Below are 23842 nucleotides of genomic sequence, written 5' to 3' on the forward strand. Positions count from 1 at the left end.
GGATAAAGGTTTGCCGGGAACAATAAAATTGAAAGTTAAAGTTAAGGCGTTAATCAATCCGCTTGGGATGCGCCCCCACGTTCACTTCTATTCAGAATCGTTTGAATCGAATCCTATCGATCGTGTAGGAAGCGGAACCTCTAACCGCTACACCACAATCACCCTGTCGGGAATACCGCCTGCCCCTTGTTCTAACCTTCATCGACTAAGAGAGAGCCTTCGACAGCGTAGAAACGAATGCAATACCGTCAGTACTGATCAACCAAGGTGAGGACGCGTCCTTTGTGAGGATCATAGCCAATTTTTACGAGCGATGCACCACTAGAATACAGCTTTTTCACCGCCCTCACTATACCCATTGAAAAGGGGGTACAACAAGAGGATACTATATCGCCGAAGTTGTTCGCGGCTGGTGTCGAGGGAACAGAACGAGTCTAAAAGATGGTGGGGCCCGCACGTTCGGTTAAGGCGGGTCATCTAAGTAAGTAGGCATAGTACGAAGTGTCTGCGATTTAGACGAAGGTCCATAAACGTTCAGATCTGAGTCTTTGCTGAGATTTGCAGAAAGTCTATCTAGTTTCCCAAAATAATGCTTCATCATCCATACAACTCCAGAGATACTCTACTTGTTCTGCTATAATAAACGAAGATAGTCGATAAGCTAACGTTTGTCTAATCGATGCACATTAAGGATTGAATTTTTTGAGCACGAAGGGAAAAAGAACTAAATTATAATCAGATGGTGTTCAAAATGAGGACACTGTTGCGCGTTCACAATTATTTGATGTTCTTACATCGTTTATAACCGTCAACTGAAGCTGGGGTGGCGCAGTCGATACGAGGTTTAGCTACGACTGTGCGATCGATGGTTCGAATCCATCCTAGTGCCTACCAAGCTCTTCACCCCTCCAAGGTCGGTAAACTGGTACCAGACTTATCTGGAAGGATAAATACACTGATCTAATACATCGATCTAGACGCCAGGACAATCCAGGATTAACGACAGACACTTTGTCCTTTTCTTGGTTTCATTATCTCATTTCACAAAAGTCATGGTCCTGAGCAGAAAAGTGACATTTTGACAACTGCCGAATACTGTTGAAGAAGAAGAAGAAGAAAGAAGCTAGCACCTATCCGAGATCATCTCTAGGTGCTATTTTTTTATTAGATAGCACTGCAGATCTATAAAAAAATAGAAATTGTGCACAATAAAAAGTGAACTTTCGCTGATGACATTGATCATGAGATTTCTACTTCCTCTGCGTCTCTAACACAGATCTATACGGTGAAATCTCTAATCACTCAATATCACATAATTCCAACATCAATAAAATACAATTATAACATTAATATTAATATGCTGTTGGTTGTATATAGGAACAAGAGAAGAGCCACCACGCACTGCAAATGCCCTGATTCAAGGCGTACGACTGCTGGTATCGTTCAGACTAGAAGTCTGTCCCGTTTCCTCATTAGAGTGCCGTCTTTTCAATTTCTAAATCATCCGCTTCAGTTGCGATGTGTGGAACGGCGGAATTCTCGAATGATCCGTATTGATCGACTGCGTTGTTCGAAATCATCCATGGCGCATCGAAATCTTCATACTTTGGTTCAGGTAACCATGACTGAAAGGAATGATTGCATTAACACAAGGGATCTGATTCTGGTTTTGGATTCTGGCTTTTTTTCGCTTAAAAGCCCGCTAGACGTTTGATACTTATTGATTTTTGCAAAGGATTTATGATTCTAATGCTCTAATGTTCTAGTGCTAGATTTTTAATAACAATATACAATGGGGTAAACAAATATTTCTGAATAGAAGATGCAGTAAAAGTACACGAGAAAGGAAAATAATTAAAAAATTTCTCCTGAAAATTTTTGTAAACCAATTAAAATTAAAACTGTGGATTGCTTGGCTTTCTAATTAAGATCGATCAGCCTCGAATTCCTATCAATAACATTCGCTTTCAAACTTTTTTGAGTGGATGTTTGGAATCTTCATCACTGAAAAAATTTCGAACGATCCCCTTCCTCAGGTAGGAGATTTAAGGTTCCTTGCCTTTTTCTATTTATAACAACGACAAAAAAATATCGCATAAAAAATCATCACTGGCGCTTTTAATCCACAATGTAATGTGAAATAATTTTGCAGTGTTCTCGCAAAAGCTTTTCCAAGAATTCCTAGGATTAAAAGATCCTCGTCATCATTGGTTTCTAATCCGAGGATATTGGAAAAGTGAGGAACCTTAGAAGTACTATTTAAAGTGAGGAATCTTAGAAGTACTATTTATTTACATATTATAGCAAAAACACATTATCATCACAAAAAAAAATATATAGTAAAAAAATGATAAAAAAATAAATAATAAAAGTAATTAAAAAATATTAATAAAATATAAATAATAGAATGACAAATAAGATAACAAAAATAATAAAAAATAGATAAAAATATAAATGACAAAGTAAAATAATAAAATAATAATACAATAAATAAAATTAGTAATATAAATAATAAAAAATAGGTAGCAATAAATTATTATTGATGCTTATCACATATTATTTGAAATACAAATTTAAAAAATGCTAAAACCTTACCACATTGAATGGCTTGATAATGCTCATAGCCACAAGACAATAGTAGAACTGAAATATAGTAAATAAATAAGTGTAGAGCATTCAACAACAAAAAAAAAGTACGTGATTGCACAATACAGTAACAGATGCGGGAACTTACCAAGTATAGAATAAACGAGACGTACACGACTGTCAATAGGGCAGTGATAATAATCGATGTCGGGCTCAACCCGAATGTTGTGTCCACCCATGCGTAGAGGAAAAAGAAATTAATTCCCAACACAACCAACGAAACAGATAATGCAAACGTTTTTTGAAGTCTGAAATTGAAAAAAAAGATTTAGATGAGAGGGAATTTCTCTGAAGAAATTTGTGATTTTTCTGTAGAGGTCATTTGGACACGAATGTGATTGGACAAACGAAGAGTAGATCAAAAACGATGCGTTATTTCAAACGATTGGCTCAAAGAGATTTGCAATATTGCAAAAGTGAATGTTTGCATGTTGTTGTTGTTTACAACATAAGGCGTTTACTATTAGCAACAATCATCAAAGATTGAGATTCCCCTTATTATTTAAATTTTTATGTTTTCTTAGAGGAAAATTAGCCACACCTCCCTCCTGCGGAAAATAAAATCAAAAAATGTCCAGTTGTATTTTGTGCAAGTCATACATTATTGATTTTCAGGTTAATCATTTGAAAGTGTGTCTTAATGCAAAATTTACGATTTTGCACTGCTGGTTTTATAAGAATGGTATTGCAGTCTTCCAGACAATTTTCCAATTTTCCTTTCGCGATTTTCCGGACCCATGTGTTACTCTCTCAGTGAGCTCTTTCACCTGATTGGTTGTGATCACAAGGTTAATATGCAACATTACAGAAATTCAGATTTATTTGGAACAATGTGCAACGAGAACGACTCTATGCCCCGCCCACTCCATCATTGGACGAGTTACTCGCCCTGCTACGTAAATCTACGGTATGAATTACGCTAATAATGGCATTTCTCTTACGAAAATATAGAAATAGCTCACGTTGAGGTCTTAAACTGGAACATGACACGCCCATCTGAGACGAATGTCAAAATTGGAAATATAGCGAATGGCAACTGTACCATCTGCGAAAAAAACAAGAATAAACGTCAGCAGCAATCGATAACGATCGATAATTAGGTGGAAAATGCTACTGCCCGACTTACCTGAACACAATTCAAAAAATCGTTTAAACCCGTAATATGATCTACACCACCGCTAAATATTGTGAGTAACAGTGTTGGGCCCATTGCAAGTGATCTGAATCAATATTTAGCTGATCATTCGAATAAATCAATGCATGATTAATGGGATCGATCGATAAGAGGAGGTGACAATACTGTTCTGTACCTAGTCAACAAAATCCGTTTCCATTGAGGTAGCTGGATTTGTACAAAACCCTGAAACGAGTTTTTTTTTCCCCGCTGCGAAGGTCTAAGCCACGCCCACCGCCGGCGATCAATACCGATCGATGGTCGGAGCGGTGCGTTTTTTGAAATATAAGAGTCTCACCTCCATAGCAAACTGTCCTGCATAGGTACCGGTCATAGTAGAGGATTGTCCAGCAGCTAGAATTCCAATTGCCCATACATATAACGCTAATACGCCAAATGTACAGCCTGTAATCAAGGAATACGGACAACTGTCACAAAATTACTAGATTTCATGTGTTTCAGCTAATTAGAAGCAGTTAAGGTCATCATGTCATAAATACTATATCCTTGATTCGCTAGGCTGAGAAGAAGCAGATTTTTGATCCATAATCCAAATAGATAGATAAAGAGCTTTATAGCTAACAGGCTGATGACCAATCAGAGAACGAAGAAGCTCCGCCCCAACCCAAATATTGTCTTCAATCAAAAAAAACATCGGAAGCAGTAAATAAAGACGTGAAATCATGTCTTAAAAATATGTCCTACCAAGGAAAACACCGGCGTGGAAGATATCGGTAAGTGCTGGTTCGGTGTTATTTTCAAAGACGACCTTGTAGAAGTCAGGCATGTGATTGTTGAGCGAATAGCAATTATGTCTCTAAATTGAGTGAATTACTGATACCTAACTGGAAAAATGAACGAAAGTGTGGATTGAAAAGCTGTGATTGGTTAGCTTCATCCACTGGCCAATCACAGAATAAGTCGCAGGTCCCACTAGGTCCCGCCCACTCTATAATTTAAAAACGACCTTAGTAAAATGACCTAGTAAGAACTTACCACATCAGCATTAGTCTTTCCGTAGATACCTTGACCAAATACAGCGACAACTAACACATTAATCCAAAACGAACAGAATAAAGCAAATGTGGACTCGATGAAGAAATATTTGTTTGCTTCACGAACTTTTCCTTCTTGTGTACGATCGATCATACGACTCTAAGAAAAGGGAATTTTCTGACCATTACGGTACGACGTTCGTGGACGAGTTATCCGGCCGACTTACTTTGACGAGTGCCGAATGAAGGTAGAGATTATGTGGCATAATCACTGCGCCCACGATTGATACTCCTTGTAGGAACTGTTTCGTACCACAACCTCTACACCACGGTACTACCATACCGGTGAACATTTCACCCTGAACATAACGAGAATAGATTTGTGCTCGCTTGTTGTCGCTTGTGCTCGCCTACATACGTTTCACGCTTTTTCACGCGGTGTTGACCAAGCTAGCAATTTTCAATCTGGTGGAAGTAGTTTCCGAATGGTTTGGGAAATCAACGTAATATTCTACAGAAATATTGCGTATCGCTGAGAATCGCTTAGTGTCGCCTAGTGTCGCCTAGCGTCGTTGGTGCACTATTTCACATCGGATACACCAATTCTAGAAAGTTCCTCTGCGGCAGGCCAGATACTGTCATGAAAATTTCATAGAGGTCAGAACAGCTGCACTCTTTCAGAATCTGGAGGATTTCATACAAATGGATTTAAACCAAAGCTTCGGATAGATTATATGGTTAAAGACCCTTACAGTCGCTTTCTCGTTGTTCCCGCCAACACAGGTATGCGACGGACTATACATTCTTCCCTCGCTTTATAAGTATTTTTTTTCCGAAACCTAATTATTTTCAAAGTTTTGCCATTGGCTCGTCACTTTTTTCTGAACTGTTCTCGTTGTTGGCTGTCGTTGTATGTAAATAATAGGTATTGATCGATCCAAATGTTGCTCACTATGTCCGGCTTACTCTCAGCAAACTCGTAGCCGAAAGTTACTGCCATAACACTGATGAGAAAAACAAAAAAAGCTTCCAATTTACGAATTCCATATCTGAAACAGAAAGGCTGCTATTCCACCGTTGTAATCAATAACGTAGTCGACTATTGATCGCTACGTTTGGAAACGTTATCACCTGTCCAAAAACAAAAACGTGAACGTGTCGCAAATCGTTATTAAAACACCAGCGTAGAGTGGTATACTGGAAAGATTTTGCTCATATTACAGTAACCTTCCGGGTCCAGATTCGAGTAAACTCACTATCCATCCGATAATAAATATAGTGAAATTGCTGTTCCTATCACTTCTTGCATATCGGAGGCAATAATAGCGATTTCGACCATAACCCATAAAATTAGTCGAGGTATACGTGGATAGTATGAATGCGCGATCTAAACACTTTCGAATCGTGAATAAATTTCTCGTTGGGCAAGTCTTGTAGGGCGTGAGGTACATAGCGGGAACCAATCACCGGTGAGTCAAACTCCGCCCAACGACTCCTATTGGCTAGTACTTATACTACTGTATTCACGTCCTATTTTGACTGTGATTAGTTGAGCCTATCTGAGCACTCGCTCACCTCAGCCATATGTTTTCCTGAAACGACACCAAGTCGAGCTGCAAGACGTTGCAATAGCAAACCGAGTATGTGAGCCGTAAGCAGTACCCATATGAGCTGAAATAGTCAACGTTGACTGGAGCAGATTTGTTCAACTGGAGCACATCATACTGTTCACCTGAAAACGTGCTATAGCACCAGATTGTAGATCACTTTCAATGTTACCCGGATCCAGATAGGCGATACTCATCAGAAAACCTGGACCAGTAAATTTCCATAATTTTATCCAACTGAAGCCAGTCTGGAAAAATCGAAGCGGCAGTTTTCGTCGTGGGACCACACGCTGCTAGCTGATGAGGACACTCACATCAGGGGTGTCAGGTACATCAACTTTCACTTCGTAGGTTTCTTGAGCTGCTTTTGGCCCATTCTTCTTCTTGTTCACAGAACCGCCGGCTGTTGCAGGAACCATTGTGAGCGGTGTGGGTTCTGGCACCCGTTCCTGGCTGAAAGGGGGAAAAAAATTAATTACAACGGCTGACGTTGTGTTGGCAATGAATTACACTCATACGACGATGACAGAACAGAATTTGCTGATTTGTTTCTTTTTTCCGATGCGCCATATTCGTGTTTGCACAAATGTTTTCTGGAAACTGCAATTCATCCCGCAATTACTTATTGATTAGTTGGTTAGGGCAATGTGGAACTAGAACGCGGATCTTAATGAACGAATCTACCGTACTCCCCTAAAAATCAACAGTATGCGGCGAATAATATGCAAAAAATGCAAAAAGACCGGAATCTGCAGATATTCGGCACTCGTCCGAGAGAGTACTGTGTTCGAGGAGAGCACAAAGATCTTTGTTTCACTGATCACTCTGCAAATGTGCAGTCTTTGTATATCTGTCTGACCAAAATTCTATTAGTTTCTAAATGTGGCGTTTTTCGGTTCACTAACACTCCTAGTAGGATTCTAATCCATTTCTGACGTTGGGCTTTTTTTATAAAAATATTTTTTGTTAATCTCTAGATTCATTGCTAACTGAAAAAGCTGATTATTTAATAAAAATGCTAATAACTGAAATATATTTCATGGCGGAATAAATAAAAACAGCAATTAAAAAACAACAATAAACCCTGAACACCAATTTAACACTTTTTTGCTTTTTGCTCACGAATGGATGATTTTTTGAAAGCGTAAGAGTGATTTGCGACTTTTTTTTCGCTTTCCTCTGTTTGGGGTTTTCTTTAAACATATATTTATTTATATCGATTTATATTTATTTACATGGTATTGTTGACAAATGAGAACGCAAAAAAACAAAATGGATGATTTAAGGAACTTTTTTTGAAAATTGGAGGAAAAATTTTCCAGGAAAATAACGGAAATAATCCGGAGAAAATCATGGGAAAAAAGGAAAAAGCACGATAACTGCCAATTATTTATCAGTGCACAATTTATAAGCATTCTTATCACCCCGTATCATCCTTTGTCTCTGAACTTTGGTAGGTGAACCGTGCAAAATGTGAGAATTTGAAAAATTACTGCGTCATATGTGATCCGTAGTGTTGGACGAGTTATCATGTTCGTAGTGGAGACGTAGGAAAGTTACGAGTAGCGATAATGGGATCAGTAGAGACGCAGCCGATGCGTATCGGTAGCCGAGGCGTCGCAGAGCGGTAGTGCTCCTGTTTTCTCGTTACGAATGATAATAAATTAGTGGTTCGAGACGGTGACAGCACAGAGCCCCGTCACATCACCTCCCTACCTCAGCCGATCAATAACCATCAAATACATGGGGCTCGTGGTTTGGAAAAGACACTTTGGGGAATTGGTAATTAAACGCGGTTTTTTTTTCTGGAAAATAAGCACAATTTCTTCACCCTGCTTCTCTGGACTCTAGCATGCACTAAGACTAGTTTCGAATGGGGTGAATGGAAACCAATGGCAAATTTTAAAGAGGTTTTTCTCCATCCTAAAATATTGCTCCTCCCATTATTTCACCAATTTTCACTGATAACGGCTAACCGGCCACCGTAGCAGGTGCTACTGACTTCGAAACTACACTTTCTAGCTGTTATCGGAGAAGAGTTTGAGAGGACATGAGCACTACGGTATTCACATGATTTTTAGTAGTGAGACTCGTACACACAAGGAAACTCGTACACTTCCACCGCACAAATTTCATTAAATTGTTACGAATATTAATTACTAGGCGCGGAAAATGTGAGTTAATTAATTAAATTGAATTAAGGCTGAATTGGCCTGCTCGATTGAAGCTACCCACAATTCTTCATTGTCACAATTTTTTTTTCAAAAGAAATGGGAACGATTGAGAAACATTTCTCTTTATACATTTCTCTGGATAGAAATCCACTTTTAAATTTAATAAATGAAAATTTGTCTAATTTCACTGTAATTTTGGTGAGTTCACAGTTTTCCTTTGATGGAGGTATAAGATTTTTCTTCTCAAAGGGAGTCCGAGCGAAAAAAAAATGTCGTTGTCAAACGTTGACACTTCTAGACTAGTTTACTTACTAGAGAAAAGCGCATAGACTCTAACAAAACATTGGAATTATTAGTCGGTTTTCTAACCCAAATGATAGTTGATTATGGATGTTCAGAAAATAAACTTTATAAGTGTACATGGTCGCAAACAGGCTTATTGTCCTGCAAACGGTCGCGCGTCGCGGCTGCCGCGGCGCGGTTTCTCGGTCTGATGTGGTCGGTCAAATGGTCGGTCTCTACCAATAGAATAGTAGTAAGCAGTTAATAATAACTGTAGCAGTAACAAGTAATTAATTAAACTTTTGGTACAAGTATGATGCAAAAGCAGGGTTAGTCAATTTTTTTTAGAACGCCTTGACGAAAATGCCAACTTACTAACTAATTTGATTGTCATCGAAGTAATCCAACCAGCTATAACTACAAATATTTTACAAAGATTTTCTTACAAGGATAATGGTATCGTTGAAACCATTAAGTGCATAAAAGTTTTCATAAACGTTAGCTGTTAGTTAATAAAAACGATCAATATCAATCTTGGCTACAGCTCAAGTAAATCAATCAGTAAAAACTTCATATTACTAACATGCCATGATTCAAAGTGCACTCGAACATGGGCACTACTGTATAAAATCCATAAAATAGCAGAAAAATGCATTTAAGTTTTAAAAAAATGGATAAAAAGGGAATTTTGTGCTATAATTTTCTCCTAAAGAGAAAAAGCGGAGGTAATCTATAAATTTCTTAGCAATATGTTGGTAAAATTCTCCTTAAAAAATTCTAAAATAAAAAATTCTATTAAAATCATGCCACAACCATCAAAGCGCAGTCGCACATAGGCATTACTGCATAAAATCCATAAAATAGCATAAAATGCATCCAATTTTTAAAAAATGGATTAAAGAGGAATTTCCACCTATACAAAGAGAAAAAGCAAAGATAATCTATGCGTTTCTCAGCAACATGATGGTAAAATTCTCCAAACACACATAGATAACAATGTACTTTCAACAATTGGTTGTTGACACTGGCGGTGGTGCGGTTTGCGATAACGAGAAACACAAAATGTCGGGGGGTGTTGGTCGGCCGAGACTAGTCATTAAAAGGTAGGTGAATGACATACGAACTGTGTGCGTCTAATGAACGAATTCTTTCCAGCGAAGAAGAAAAAGAAAAAAGAAACACTTGGTGCAAACATTTTCTGATGTCTTGAAAAAACTCGATTTCCCCGAATTCGAACGAACAACTTCACAATTATGACTTATGATTTATGCCACTTCCTTTCCTCCTCGTTTTTTTTTTTTTCTTTCTTCCTTGATTGAACAGAAAGTACAGCAAGTGTATGAAATTTGCTGAATTCGCCGCAAAAAAAAACTCATACGATTAGCTGAAGCTGCTCTGGAAACAGGACGAGGACGACAGGATGAGATCATTGCTAGAAATTTTTCGCTATGCAAAAATATGACGGTAAATGTTCTTTCAAAGTTGCTCTGAAAACATTGGAAATTTTCCACAAATCTACAAGGATTACTGTTAGTCGTGCTTAAGATATTTCCAGATGTGTAAAATCATCCAATCACCTACTGTATCTACCACAACACCTTAATTGAACAATTATTTATTTATTTATTTATTTATTTATTCCTAAGCATTTTCGAAGATTTGGAACTCAAGGAAAATTTCGTGATTTTTTTTTGGCTGAGAAAAATGCAGAAAGAAAAGGAAAACAAGAAAAAAAAAGAAAAAGAAAAAAAAAAGAGAAAAGAAAAAAAAAGAAAAAAAGAAAAGAAAATAGAAAAAAGCTGTCCTTATCGTGCTCTCCTCTTTCCTTTTTCCTTTTAGTTTGTCTTCAAAATGCAAATAGAAATAAAATAAAATAGAAAAAAAGTAAAAAAGTAGAATTTCTGCTTTACCGGCTTCGATGCACGTTCTATCAGAGCACACTAAACTGCCCACATGATATGTGTAAAGTAGAAATTCGTGCATTGCGGCTGGCGCGTCGCGGTCACTCGGGTAAACATAAGTGCCACCTTATTGGCTTGACCATATTTTTTTCGTTGAAGTAGAATCTTTCTATCGCTCACCTTATCTTTGACCTTTAGTTATTCAAAAAAACATTAGTGTAAAACATATCGAAATGACATATAACTTTTTATTTTGCAAGATTAGATTAGAGTAGATAAAAAAATTGCAAACAAGTATAGATCATGAGCACTTAAGCGAAAAGAAGAAGCGATAGCAGAACTTCTATATCCGAAGACCTATTTGTTAAGAGCTTTTATGGTTAATTGTTAGTTTAGCGTCATACTAAATGTGATTTTTGAAAATTACCGTATGAATACAAGAAAACGACGAAGAATTATTAATATAAAAAACAACAATGAACAAACGCTTGAAATTTCCTGAAGAAACAGAAACCGACCTTGTTCCTTCACCCGAACTCTCAACCATATATGAAGTATATTGATGTCAGCACATCATAAAAAAATCTGAAAAAAAAAAACGATGGAAAATTTCGAGAAAAAACAATGGGAAAATTCGAAAAAAAAAACGATGGGAAAATTCGGAAAAAACGACAATTAACCATAGAAAATCGGGAAATTGTGAAGTAACTATATGAAAGTGCTAGCATTTCGCATATTAATGACATTTCAATGACATATTTTATCACAGAGATTAGTCGTTGAGAGAAAACATCGAAAAATAAGAGAAGAAGTGGGAAAAAAGAAAGAAAAGAGATCACCATTATTCTTGGGAGTTTCTAGAAATCAGAGGGAAAAAAAGCTCTATTCTTAGGAGAACAAAAAAGAAAACGAAAATTAATTTAATCTACACTAATTATCTACAATTGAAAGCAATCACTTTATACGAAAAAAATTAAAATTGAAATTGGAAAAGGAAAAAATTCCAAGTATTCTGATGTAATTAAGAGAATAACAATAATAAAAGAAATATGACTTTAAAAAATCCGTAGAAAAATCCGTAGAAAATCAAAATATAGTTGGAAGAAGAATAACAATAAAAGAGAAATGACTGAAAAAAAATAAGTAAGGAGGAGTTCCTCAGGAGGAATAAGATGGCAGCAAAGATCTTGAAATTAAAAATTAGTGTCTATTCTAGATTTCATCCTCAGCCTATCTAAATCACCGTGTTATCCTGGAATTGTTCGATTATTGTGTTCGATTATTGTATCGTATTGGTGAAAAGTTTGAATGAACAATGCAAAACTATTGATCGCGGCTGTATCGTCGTCGGGAAAACGTCATCAAATTGTGTTGTTCTCTCGGTTCGCGAAATGTCGTTTACCATAAAAAGATGTTACGACTGGAACTACATTTTTGTATCTGAGGCAGAACATGACACGGGTGAGTCATCAAAGAAACAAAACGATGGTTTGCATGAATAATGTATTACCTACACGAAAAAAATGGGATTGTTTAGGAACCATCATCAAATGATGTCGTTAGGATTGAAATCCCTCCTTTGTGATTTAATGGATATTTTCCTGATATTTGTTTGATATTTATTCTATAATGATTTATGCAAAAAAAGTGAAATAAAACGCAAAAAAAGATAAATAGGTTCCATCTCACTGTTTAAAATTCGCTGAAACAAAAATCCGCATCAACAAGTCGCTTCACATATTCAATAGTTAATTTTTAAACTTGTCTAAAAGTTATAAAAAAAGAATGAAATGAATAATAATAAAATAACAAAAAATAATAATTAACAATAGATAATAATTAAAGTAATAATAAATAATAATAATTAATAGTAATAATAACAATAAAACCATAAAAAAAAGAATAGAAGTTAAGCTCCTTTACGTATTTAATAATTGATTTTTAAATCTTTTTATGAGTTATGTTGTTAGAACCTTTTGTTGTTAGAATTTTTTTTATTTTATTGTTATTATTATTATTAATTATTATTATTTATTATTACTTTAATTATTATCTATTATTAATTATTATTTTTGGGAAGCAAAAAATAGTTTGGTTAGGCGTTTTTCGGCTAACCTAAATATAAAAAACCTTTTGAAATTTCCCCCATTCTGTACTAAATTGAGCTATTAACAGTAATGATTGGCAGTAACCATAATAATAACAATAAATATAAAAATAACGATAATGATAATAATAATAACGTCGTCAAGAGCACAGTTAGAAATACAGCAGTTTCGGGAAATATAGAGTTTTTTTTCTGGATAAAATTTCTGTGTGTTTCGCCTGTACGGACGTTTTGCTTTCGATAACAGCAGTAGTATGAACGGAGAGTGTACATAGGCTGAGTGATTTCTGTTTATCTGTTGTTTGGGGAAACGATGCCAGGTAGAAAGTAAACAACCTATGATATGATATCACCCGACGTTTCAGCAACAGCAACCCAAACTAGCAGCAGCAGCGCAGCAGCTGCAGCGAGACGAACGTAGAAAGTAAAATAACCGGTTTCGGATGCATACGCACTTCCATGAATCACAAATTTGTCCTTTCCGATCATTTTTCTTTTTTTTCTCTCTCATACGATTCACATTCGTTAGCAGCAGTCCTTAGAGAGACCTAATGTTTTTTTTTCTATTTGAAAAAATTTAATCATAATATTCAGGTGCATATATTTGCAAATATATAAGGAGCTGATTAATCGATTTCACAATCTCCATAGAAGTGCTTTTATGCAATTTAATTCTTTGTAACTAATTTTTGTAACTTGTTGTCACTGATTTTTTCCAATTAATTTCTTAAATGAATTTTATTTTTGTGCTGCGACCTATTTTTTCTTCTTTCACATCTCTTTTACTTATTAAAAATATTCTGATTGTCTTCCTATTTTTGACTTATTAAATTTTTTTTTTGATCATTTTCCTATTTTTCTATTAGTTTTCACATCTAGTTCCTGAAGGCATACAATTATGATTTTTTTTTTCGTTTGAAATGAAATCATAATATTCAGGTGCATATATTTACAAATATATATATATATATATATATATATATATGTACGGGAGCTAATCAATAGATTAAAGATTCCCATAGAAGCGCATTTGAATGACTAAACTGTAAGGAAATGGCGGAAATGTTCGTCTAAAAGTGAGAAACCTCACGAAAAACAATTAAATAGTAAGAAAAATTAGGGTAATAATAGTAATAATAGTAATAATAGCAATAATAATAATAATAATAATAATAATAATAATAATAATAATAATAATAATAACAGTAACAATAACAAGAATAATAATGAGAAACGTTAGTTATTCCGTTCCAACTTAATTGCTTGCAATTAATTTTTCTCATTAGTTGTCATTAATGCTACTTCAATCAACTTTTAACTGCTTTAACTGTAATTTTTTTCTTCTCCTTTCACATTTTGTTCACTTAATGAGAATTTTAACGACCCACTTTTTTTTATGATTGAATGTATGCGTATTCTCATATCTTACTTGTATACATTACTTATATACATGTGATTGCACATCACATAAATCATATTTCACTATATTATATTATAATTTTATTTTTTTGTGTTATAAAAATGGTGGATAGATGATAAAAATGATGGTTTATAGAAAGTGATTTTGAATTTTTGCCAAAAAACTCATAAATTTGCTTATTTGTAGGGAAAAAAATCACATTCACAAGATGTGACCCTCGAGTAAGGTGGTACGGTCTTGTTCCGTGACCGTGAAGTTTGGCCAACGTGTCAATCCCCCACCGATGGGTCACACGGTTTTTCACGATCTGAAAGTATGAACAACATGTCAGTTACTTAAAAGCATCGCCCCACGAATCTGAGGTGGTACGGATTTCACGTGCAGCACTCGTATACGGGATTGTGGATTATGAAGAGGAGGGTGATTCCATCCACTTCTTCTCAATCGCCGTAAAAAAGTCCCGAAAGATGCGGCGCGTGCACACGGCTGGTGCGCTCCAATCGAACTCCTTGTAGAAAATGGCGCGCCGGAACGCCCGAAGCCGAAGGGCCGTTTCCTACGGCAATTAGGAAGAAATAGACGAAATCACCCTTCTCTCCATATTCTACGACTCCGTGTAGGCATAGAACCACCTGAAACCCGCATCACCACCTCAGATTTGTGGGGTGATGCCTTTAAAGGACTTTCAGGATGAATCATACGCGTTGTACTCGTAGAATAAACGTATCGTACCATTTATATTAGTTTTTTTTTTTTGGAAAAAGTTGAATTTTCTCAAACAGGGAGCTACACAGTGTCGCCAAACAGACATACCAATAGAGATCGGCGACAGCATCAACGAAATTCTCAGCCGTGGGTTTTTTGTGTGTTTGAAAAAAAAACCTTCTAAAAGCGGGAATCTAATCAAAAAGTTCAGTTTCGAGTCTATACAGTCGCGAAAATCTTTACCTCTACCTCTACAGCGAATATGCTTAGGGTTTTCCCAAAAAATTCGTGGATAACGAAAAAGCAAGAAGAAAATTGTTTCGAATTTTTCTTCGTGTGATTTTTTTTCACAGTTCTTTCAAGAGTTTAATAGTGAACAGTCCAGAAGTAGATTCACCCCTCTCTTTTACTTCTTACATAAAAAATGTAAAAATAATCGCTATAAAATAATAAATATAAAATATAGTGATATAAACTGTCCACACGCACACACAATTACGAATAAGGATGAATTATATAAGAGACTGAAAATCTACAGTAATTCAGACATTTGTTAGACATAACTGTATAGATTACGAATATTACATTTACGAATAAACAATACATATATGGGAGAGTCAAGAGACTCTACAGTAATCTAAAGACTTGTGGGATCTCAGGACGAGTAGTGGAGTACTGTATACAGCGGATAATCTTCTGGTGGTATTTATGCAGTGAAGTCATTGCTTGCTGAATTGAGAGCACATAGGTTCAGAAAATGTTTTTCCTTTGAGTATGTAAACATCAAACATCAACAACATTTTATTATTTGGAAATCCGTGCAGTGGCGATGACGGGGCACGGCATGCACTTCGCGGTGAGCTCTGTACATGCTTCTCTGTTTACTCAGAGGGGCATGGAAAATATGGCAGAATATAAAATAAAATAGAATAAATAAAAATACGAAACAAAATAACATAAAAAAAAACTATAAATCTTCGAATAACACAAAATAATTAGTAGTTTTAAAAGTTTTAGTTTAGGTTTTAGTTTTTTTTTTTTAAACTTTTAGTTTTAGTTGTTTTATTTATAATCCAAATATCTATGTATGTGATCCAGAAAATCATCCCCTAACTTACAGGATTATGTATCGTCGGAAATATCTTTGTAACTGATCAAATTGACGAGTAGAAGATTAGAATTTCAAAAAAAAAAACATTTATTTTATTTTTCCCTATTTTTTCTTTAAAAAAATAATAATTCAGTAGGAGCTCTTTTCAACTGTGGAACACGACCTTCACAATAAGTGAGTAAAGTTTTGAAGACGACAAAAAAAAATGTGGGAATTTCCTTTTCTGCTGGAATTTTCCGTGGATTTACCGAAACTCAGTGCCTCTGTAGCGTGGGTACTTGTTCCAATTTTCTAATTTTCTATCGGAATTCTTAATTTTGACTTTTTACTCTCATTCTTAGTGTTTACGTTTCCAAAAATAAAATTCTAAGACAGTTCAACAGGCAGAAAAATCTGAAAAAGAAAAGAAAAAAGAAAGAAAAAGAAATATCTTTGTTAAAGTAACAATTTTTGTGAAGTCTCAAATCTGCCGACCTTATTAGGTGTTTCTCAAAAATTTTCCCCCACTATTTCTTTTTTTCGGCTTAGAATTCGACATTTTTGAATCAATCCACGTCAAAATCCTATCACCTTGCCTATTTAACGTATTATTTTTGTATAAACGAACAATAAAGCATTTAAATTTGCTTTCAAAAGCCATGACGCCTTGAAGTAGACAGACGCGTGCATAAATAAACGTACGATTGCAACGGTTACGATTAAAAATCATAAAAATGAACTATGAAGCTTACATAGGAATTTGAATAGATTTATGGTTCTGCAAAAATTCCCATGAGTCACATTCTTTCTTTGCGATGCCATGTTTACTTCCACTTCTCTATCTCTGCAAATAACAAACTGTATCTGTCAGGTTCTGCTGCAGTGACGGTTAAAAAGAGATTGAAGTTGAAGTTGACCGAACCAGAAAAAAACCAGCTGAAACTTCAATTCAAGAGGGTTGAACCAGTTGAACGCACAGAAGTGAGTTCAGGTGAGGGAATGACGGAGTTTAGACCGGGCACATAGGGCACGAATCGAACAACGAACACTGTGAATAATCGTATCGCACAGCGTTGATCAATTCCTATACGGATGCGCTTCCCACGCGTCCGATCTCAACACAGACTTCGTTTGAGGTTTACGATCACCACCTTCCACCCAGAAAACCTCTTATCTTCAGAAAGAAAGGATCCCAGACCAGTGGAAGATCTCGCAGGCCGTTCTAATCCATAAGAAAGATGACCGACAGGAGCTTCGGAAACTACCGTCCCCATATGCTTGCCGAGCCTGTTATACAAGGATAAAAGGACTAAGCATAAAGTGTCTGGCGTTAGCCAATCTGCTTGGGACCTGCGCCACCACTTGGGACTTGGAACCCGTTCACTCAATTCAGAATCGTTTGAGGTTTATGAACGTGTAACTGGCCCTAACAATGACTAGCTGAGGCCACCGGATGTGTCAGTTCGGGATTTTAATCCTTCCAGAAAAGTGTGGTACCAATTTATCGACCCCGGAGGGATGAAACGCATGGATGGCACTAGGGGGATTCGAATGTACCATAAATATAAGTGGGAATTTGTCCGTCGTGAACCCTTCGCCAGGAAATACAAAATCAATAGACGGTTAATCTCAAATATAATGTAATGCGCATCAATCAACATAAATATCACAACAAAATGATACGGTTATGTACCTTAATGAGTTTGAGGACGACAAGCATTAAAAATATAGAATTTTTTTTCAACAACAACAAAATAACGGCTCAACGATGAAGATTAGTCTTTCGAGGGAATTTTCCCTCCTCTAAGTCTTTTTTAACAATTATTTTAATTCTAAGAAACCGAAATCACGAAAATGATCACGAGCGAGCAAATTAAAATCTTCTGCAGGCGTCGCCACTCATCTTAACTCGATGCGGGTGAGATGCAGGTTTTATTAGGTAAAGTAGCGAGGGTGTGTGCGTCGTGTCAGACGCGCCGCGGTCGTCCGGGCAAACATAAGTACAAGGAGCTAAGTGTGTCTTGCACGAGTGAAGAAAAACAAATATACTTAGGGTCTTTTTAGGGTTTTCTTGATTTCTTTCTCCTATACATGGGATCTTTCTGGGGTTTTTGGCTTTTCCCCCCTATACATGGGATCTTTTTAGGGTTAACTGACATTTTTTTTTGTTTTTGTCAGGTCATTTTATTTCATTTATTTAGAAAATGTGTCCGAATTAACGGACAACGTTGATGGCCTCTTCAATATACATGAATTTCTTTTACAATGACCACAAATTCTCTAACAACGTAGTATGAGTGGTTAACGGGTTGAAAATGGCATTTTTAGACATAAAACCAGTTTCTAAACTAGTTTCTCGCATATGGTATCGAACGATCGATGCCCGCGTCTCCATTAGAGGAGGAGATTCAAATTTCGAGGAGAACATCATCATTAGGAAATGGCTGGTACCAGAAAATTGATGGAAACGATAAGAAATAGTGCTAGAAGAATGATTGAGCAACAAAATCGGCAAAAAAAGTGATGGAAGACTCGAAAAAAAATCAATGAGTCGCTGAGTTTTGCATTGGCCAGCAAAACTGAGGATGAAATAACGTCAATACAGCGCAGGTGGTGGTCGTTGGTCTGATTGTCAACAACAAGCAAGGGCGAACCGGACGCGGACACGTCACAAGGCCAAGGTTAGCATAACAACCTCTATAAAAACCACTAGTTTACCCCCGTAATTTTGTAATTTCCAACTATTTCCCCTGAGTACGGTATGATTAATCTTTAAAATCCCTTAACCCCTTCGAAATGAACGGTTTCGATGGCGGAAAGACCACACGGGGACTAAATCTGTGGAGAATCGCCACCTCTGCTACCTAAATTTCACCTAACGTACATTATCCCTTAGGGACACACTTTATAGAAGATTTTATGGAGTTTTCTGGGAAGAGGTGATAGAAAATATTGAGGAAGAAGATTTTAGAATTTCTTTTTAGAAGAAGAGTTCTAGAATTTTCTCTTTAGAAGATTTTAAGAAGTTTTCCAGGAAGATGTCCTGAAAAAATTGGGAAATATTTAAACGTAAGAGTTTTAGGAGATAGAACAGCTTTGCTACAGAAGCGAAAAAATAAGAAGATAAATTTTAAAATATAGGTAATAAAAATACTAACAAAAAACAACAAAAAATAAAGAAAAAAGTACACTTAATCTTTGTGTCAGTTTTCATAGAGTGTTAAACATAAAAGCATTTTTTTTAAATCCTAAACTAAGCAGAAATTAGGATTTTAAAATGTAGTAATAAGTAAATGTGTAATAAAAAAGAATAAAAAGCAACAAACCATTCTTTTTTCGCTTATTTCGCAGCAATTAGTTGCTTCGGATCTACGTAACCTCAAGGAAGATCGAGGTTTAATTGTTTTTTTTTTATTTTTTGAAAAATTGTATCATCATTTTATTATATTCTAATAAATTCTATATTTCTTCTGGAAAAAACTAGTTTCCCACTCAAAAAATACTATTATTTTTCGATGTTAATCACTGTGGAAAAAAATGCAACCCTGATCAACTACGTAAGAAATCATCGTCACTACGAAGCCTAATATGCATAAAAACAAATAGATAGGGGCGGAGCTAGCGTTCGATAAAGCATCGATTCAATAGTATTTTGCTTCTAATCACATCAAATAGTCTATTCATGTTTTCTTTCCTTTTTTCTTTCCTTTTTTTGAAGAAAAAGACTTTTTGAGAAGTACTGAATTGCTTAGAAAGTTCATTTCACTTCAACTCGCTCGGAATCTTCTGTTCAAATCATCTCAGATAGGTAGATGCTTATCAGCTTATTTCAGTGAACACATTGAAGCGGGTCAGACGGAAAATCTCCATCAATCAGCCGACGCTGTCGTCATCTGCTGGCCGAAGAACCGAATTTCACCGTCACACATCAATGTGATAGCTAATCAGTACGGCTTATCACCTTCTTAATTGCAACATCACTCAAATTCCCCCTGAAAGTGCAAATTTTTCGCTCTGAGATAATCCGATTCGTGAAGTATTTCCCCTGAATATACGCAAGTATGAAATGAAGAAAAGGGAAGAAAAGAAGAAGCGAAGAAAAAAGAAAGCGAAAGAAAAAATTGACCGGTGGACTCCGATGTTGACGTTTTCACATCTTATTTCTTTTTCTATTCTTTTTCATTTCTATTTATATCTAGTAAAACACCGAAAAGTGAAATTCACCGAAAAACCGAGAAAAATAAACAAATAAATAAACAACGCAACTCGTTCCGAATCTTTTGTTCAAATCACCACAGATAGGTAGATGCTTAGATGTAGATGTAAATTAATTAATTAATTAATTAATTAGTATATAACATAATATATAGTGTAATAACTTAAATAGTAGAAAAATTCAATAAATTTATGCATCGATCACTTAATAATCGAATAATCAAGTACTAAAGAAATTTGTTCTAATTAATGCGTAAACAAAATGCATGTGATAGTGAGATTTACTGTCATAAATCTCTTATTTTAATTTTTTTTTTGTTTTTTAATAAGAAAATTAAAATGATTTTGTGTTTCACGTGTTAGTTGAAAAGGGAAGTACTGTGTAGGTCTCTTAGTTCCCTACGATGAATTAACCTGGTGAGAGGTATGTACGATATTCGACGCCTGAGTTGAGGTCATTCGATCATTCGAATGTATCGATCAAGTAGGATTAATTCGGAAAGACGAGCATTCGAATATTTTTCGTGATTTTCTGGATGGTGGATGATGTCCAAAACTGAATATTAGAGATAATGGAATGCAGCAATTACGTCATTGCAGCTGCAAACAACAAAATTAGCAACAATCCGGTTTTTTTTTCCTGGAATGTTCCCTGCATAGCGCCGCTATCACCAAAAATCGGATGATAAGATCGAAGTACCTCTCTACTTTTTTTTCTGAGTCCGGAACTATTGATTTGGTTGCATTGTTATTGTCTTTATGACCTTTTTATCACTTTTAGGAATGGTTCGGGAATAACACTGAATATTATCGACCGCCGTAAGGGATTTGTAATTAAAATCCCTTATATTTTAGGGTTTACGGTAGCCAACAAGTTGTTCTTATAGAAAAAAAATTGTGCAGTTCTTTTCAACTCCCTTTCTCTTCCTCCCCCCCCCCCCCCCCAAAAAAAAAGAGTGATTATCTCAGTTGTCCTATTTATGTCCCATATGAATTATTTTTTCGTTTACGGTAGCTTACAAATTGTTCACTTATAAAAATTGCACAGTTTTTTTAAGCTCCCCCCAAAACGAGTGATGATCTCAGTTGTCCTATTTACATATGAATTATTCACACACCAATCAATAAATAGTCAATAGAAAGTTCAATTTGAGCGGGCGTGGTTTACAGTTATACGTTAGTAGATTTAGAGTTCGTGATGAGTGATTAACAAGATTTTTAACGTCGAATAACAGAGGACCACGAGGCCACGCCCACTTCGTATTTGCATTTGCACTCACAAATCATCCAGTTTAGTGGGGTTCGCTGTACTTAATCGCAATTTATCGACGCCTACGGCGAACATATTCTGGATAAGGCGTGTTTATGTGTTGTTTACAACGTTGTTGATATTAGGAAAGCTTTTTTTCTTCAGAAAGAAAAAAAAACTGTAGAACTCTGGATACGCTCTGAACTCACATTATAGGGCCGGTGAAATTGAGTTGGGAGAGTTTCCACTTCGATTCATCAACGATTTCTTAGTTTTTTCATCATAACGTCTATATTATCGAGTTTGAGGTTGTTAAATAAATTTATTGGCTAACGTTTTAGCCGATAACGATATAGCCGAAACGTTAGCCAATAAATTTATTTAACAACCTCGTGTACAGCTTATCAAACTCGATAATATAAATTCAACTATGCCGAAGTTCATTGAAAGTCGAACTTTTCAACATCATAACATCGTTTTCTCCCTGAAATAGAAACATTTTTCCAGAATTTCCAGGGATTTTTCAACACGTTTGGCCCGCCTATTTTAGTTTTCCCGCATGATTTGCGTTTTTCTCACGTGACTGGTGTTTGAGCAATTTTCAAACGGCTTCAAAAATAGTGAGCTAGGGGAATTCTTTCCTTAACCATGTTCTCATCCATTGCTGCATGCGGCCATAACCTTATCCAGTTCGGACGTGTTGTCTCAGACCACACCCATCTCGGACGAGTTACAGACAACACCGAGTATTGTGTTCATATGATTGATCATTGATCTGAAAACATTTACCTCATCATACACTTTCGGCAACAAAATCTCGTGTTAAGTGAAGCTCTAATCAATCTGATCGACAACATCCCATTCACTCCAATCAATAATACTTCACTTTTTAGAGGATTTTTTCTTTCAACCAACACTTACCCAGATCAGTGGAATTTCTTCAATTTCCCTGAATTTTTCTCTGTCATTTTCTTACAATTTCAGCATCAATATGGCAAAAATCGTGGATTCATCGTATGCTCAGCGACTAAGTGGAAATGGAGTTCAAGTAAGTATTTATCGCTTCACTTTACTTGGCTTTCTTCCCCGTGAAAAAAATACAAAATTAAAAATAAATTTAAAAAGAAAATTGGGGAATTCCCCAGGATGAATCCTTACGTCCTTAATTTCTAGAACAACGAAGCTCTATATCAGAATGGTGTGACTGTAATAACATTCTGGGGCAGGTGTAGCTCAGCCGGTTAGAGGTTCCGCTTCCTGCACGATCGATCGGAGGTTCGAATCCGCCCCGGTGCTCACCAAGCCTTTCATCCGTCCGGGGTCGACAAATTGCTACCAGGCTTGGCTGGGTGGATAAAAACACTGACTGGACCCGTCGGCTAGCCACCGCAAGTCATTGTTGTGGAGGCCAGTTATGCGTTCGTTAACCTCAAACGATTCTGGATTGAAGTGAACGTGGTGGCAGGTCCCAAACGGATTCGTTTACGTCAGAAACTTTGTCGTTTTATCCTTTAATAACCGCCTGTTCTTTGTTCGTCTATTTCCGTGGATAATTTTTTTTCTCCTTTATACATAGTACACGAATCTATAAAAGGGCAGGGTTTTCGTAGGCACTCAAGGATCGTAACGTAGCGAAAATAGTGTTGATCGATTTTCAATGATCAATAGCTTTACTACTATAGTGAGAAGTGAATCATTTCTATAGAAAAGTGCATCGTTTATGTATGTATATGTTCGTCATATCAACGACAACACTTGCTATTATATACGAACATAATGGATTCATCTAATTCAGAAAGTTTTATCGCCCCCCAAACGCGGCATTTCACGCTCTCGTTCACACACCACAAATGGGAATTTCCCTTTGAATAGTTTCGATTTTCTTTCCCTCTCTTTCTACCTTTCCTTGATCTTTTTTTTCTTCTCTTATTTCTCTCCTTTCCCTTCAATCTCCTCTTTTTACCGTTCTCTGCGACAGAATGATTATCGGTTTTTCATGAGTGAATATTCGAACGACCGAATATTCTTGACCTTGCAAAAAAAATCAATGCTTGAGTTGAGAGGGTTTGGAATTTTTCGAATAAGTTTCGAATAATTCGATAATGTCAGCGCTAGCTCTCTTTTCGTGTACTGTATCTATTCGATGGACATTATCTGAACGTGGCGGGGCCAACGGTCTGGGACCTACAAATGTTGTTTTCCGCTCAGGACCACCAACTAATATATAAGCTGAATCTTAGCGAAAATCGTTTTCAGTCACAGACGAAAGTTTTTTCC

General features: G+C 36.1%; 1 protein-coding gene across 2 annotated transcripts; it reads right to left on the reverse strand.

The window, feature by feature from the left end:
* Positions 1–1472: 1472 nt before the first annotated feature.
* Positions 1473–21661, reverse strand: RB195_008538 (uncharacterized protein; the record flags this gene model as incomplete). 2 transcript variants are annotated; one of them, XM_064195088.1, is made up of 18 exons in its annotated part: positions 1473–1625; positions 2596–2643; positions 2735–2894; positions 3609–3691; positions 3773–3866; positions 3957–4006; positions 4119–4225; positions 4526–4637; positions 4817–4975; positions 5043–5174; positions 5768–5864; positions 5947–6012; positions 6072–6202; positions 6391–6486; positions 6548–6670; positions 6737–6875; positions 17269–17388; positions 21597–21661. In XM_064195088.1, the coding sequence occupies 18 exons, from the start codon at positions 21659–21661 to the stop codon at positions 1473–1475; spliced, it is 1935 nt and encodes a 644-aa protein (XP_064046233.1). The 2 variants fall into 2 exon arrangements, with proteins under 2 accessions (XP_064046233.1, XP_064046234.1); XM_064195089.1 differs by lacking the exons at positions 17269–17388; positions 21597–21661 and adding an exon at positions 11298–11326.
* Between the last annotated feature and the right edge of the window lie 2181 nt (positions 21662–23842).

The sequence above is a fragment of the Necator americanus genome, chromosome III (genome assembly GCF_031761385.1).
Source record: "Necator americanus strain Aroian chromosome III, whole genome shotgun sequence".
Taxonomy (NCBI): Eukaryota; Metazoa; Nematoda; class Chromadorea; order Rhabditida; family Ancylostomatidae; genus Necator; species Necator americanus.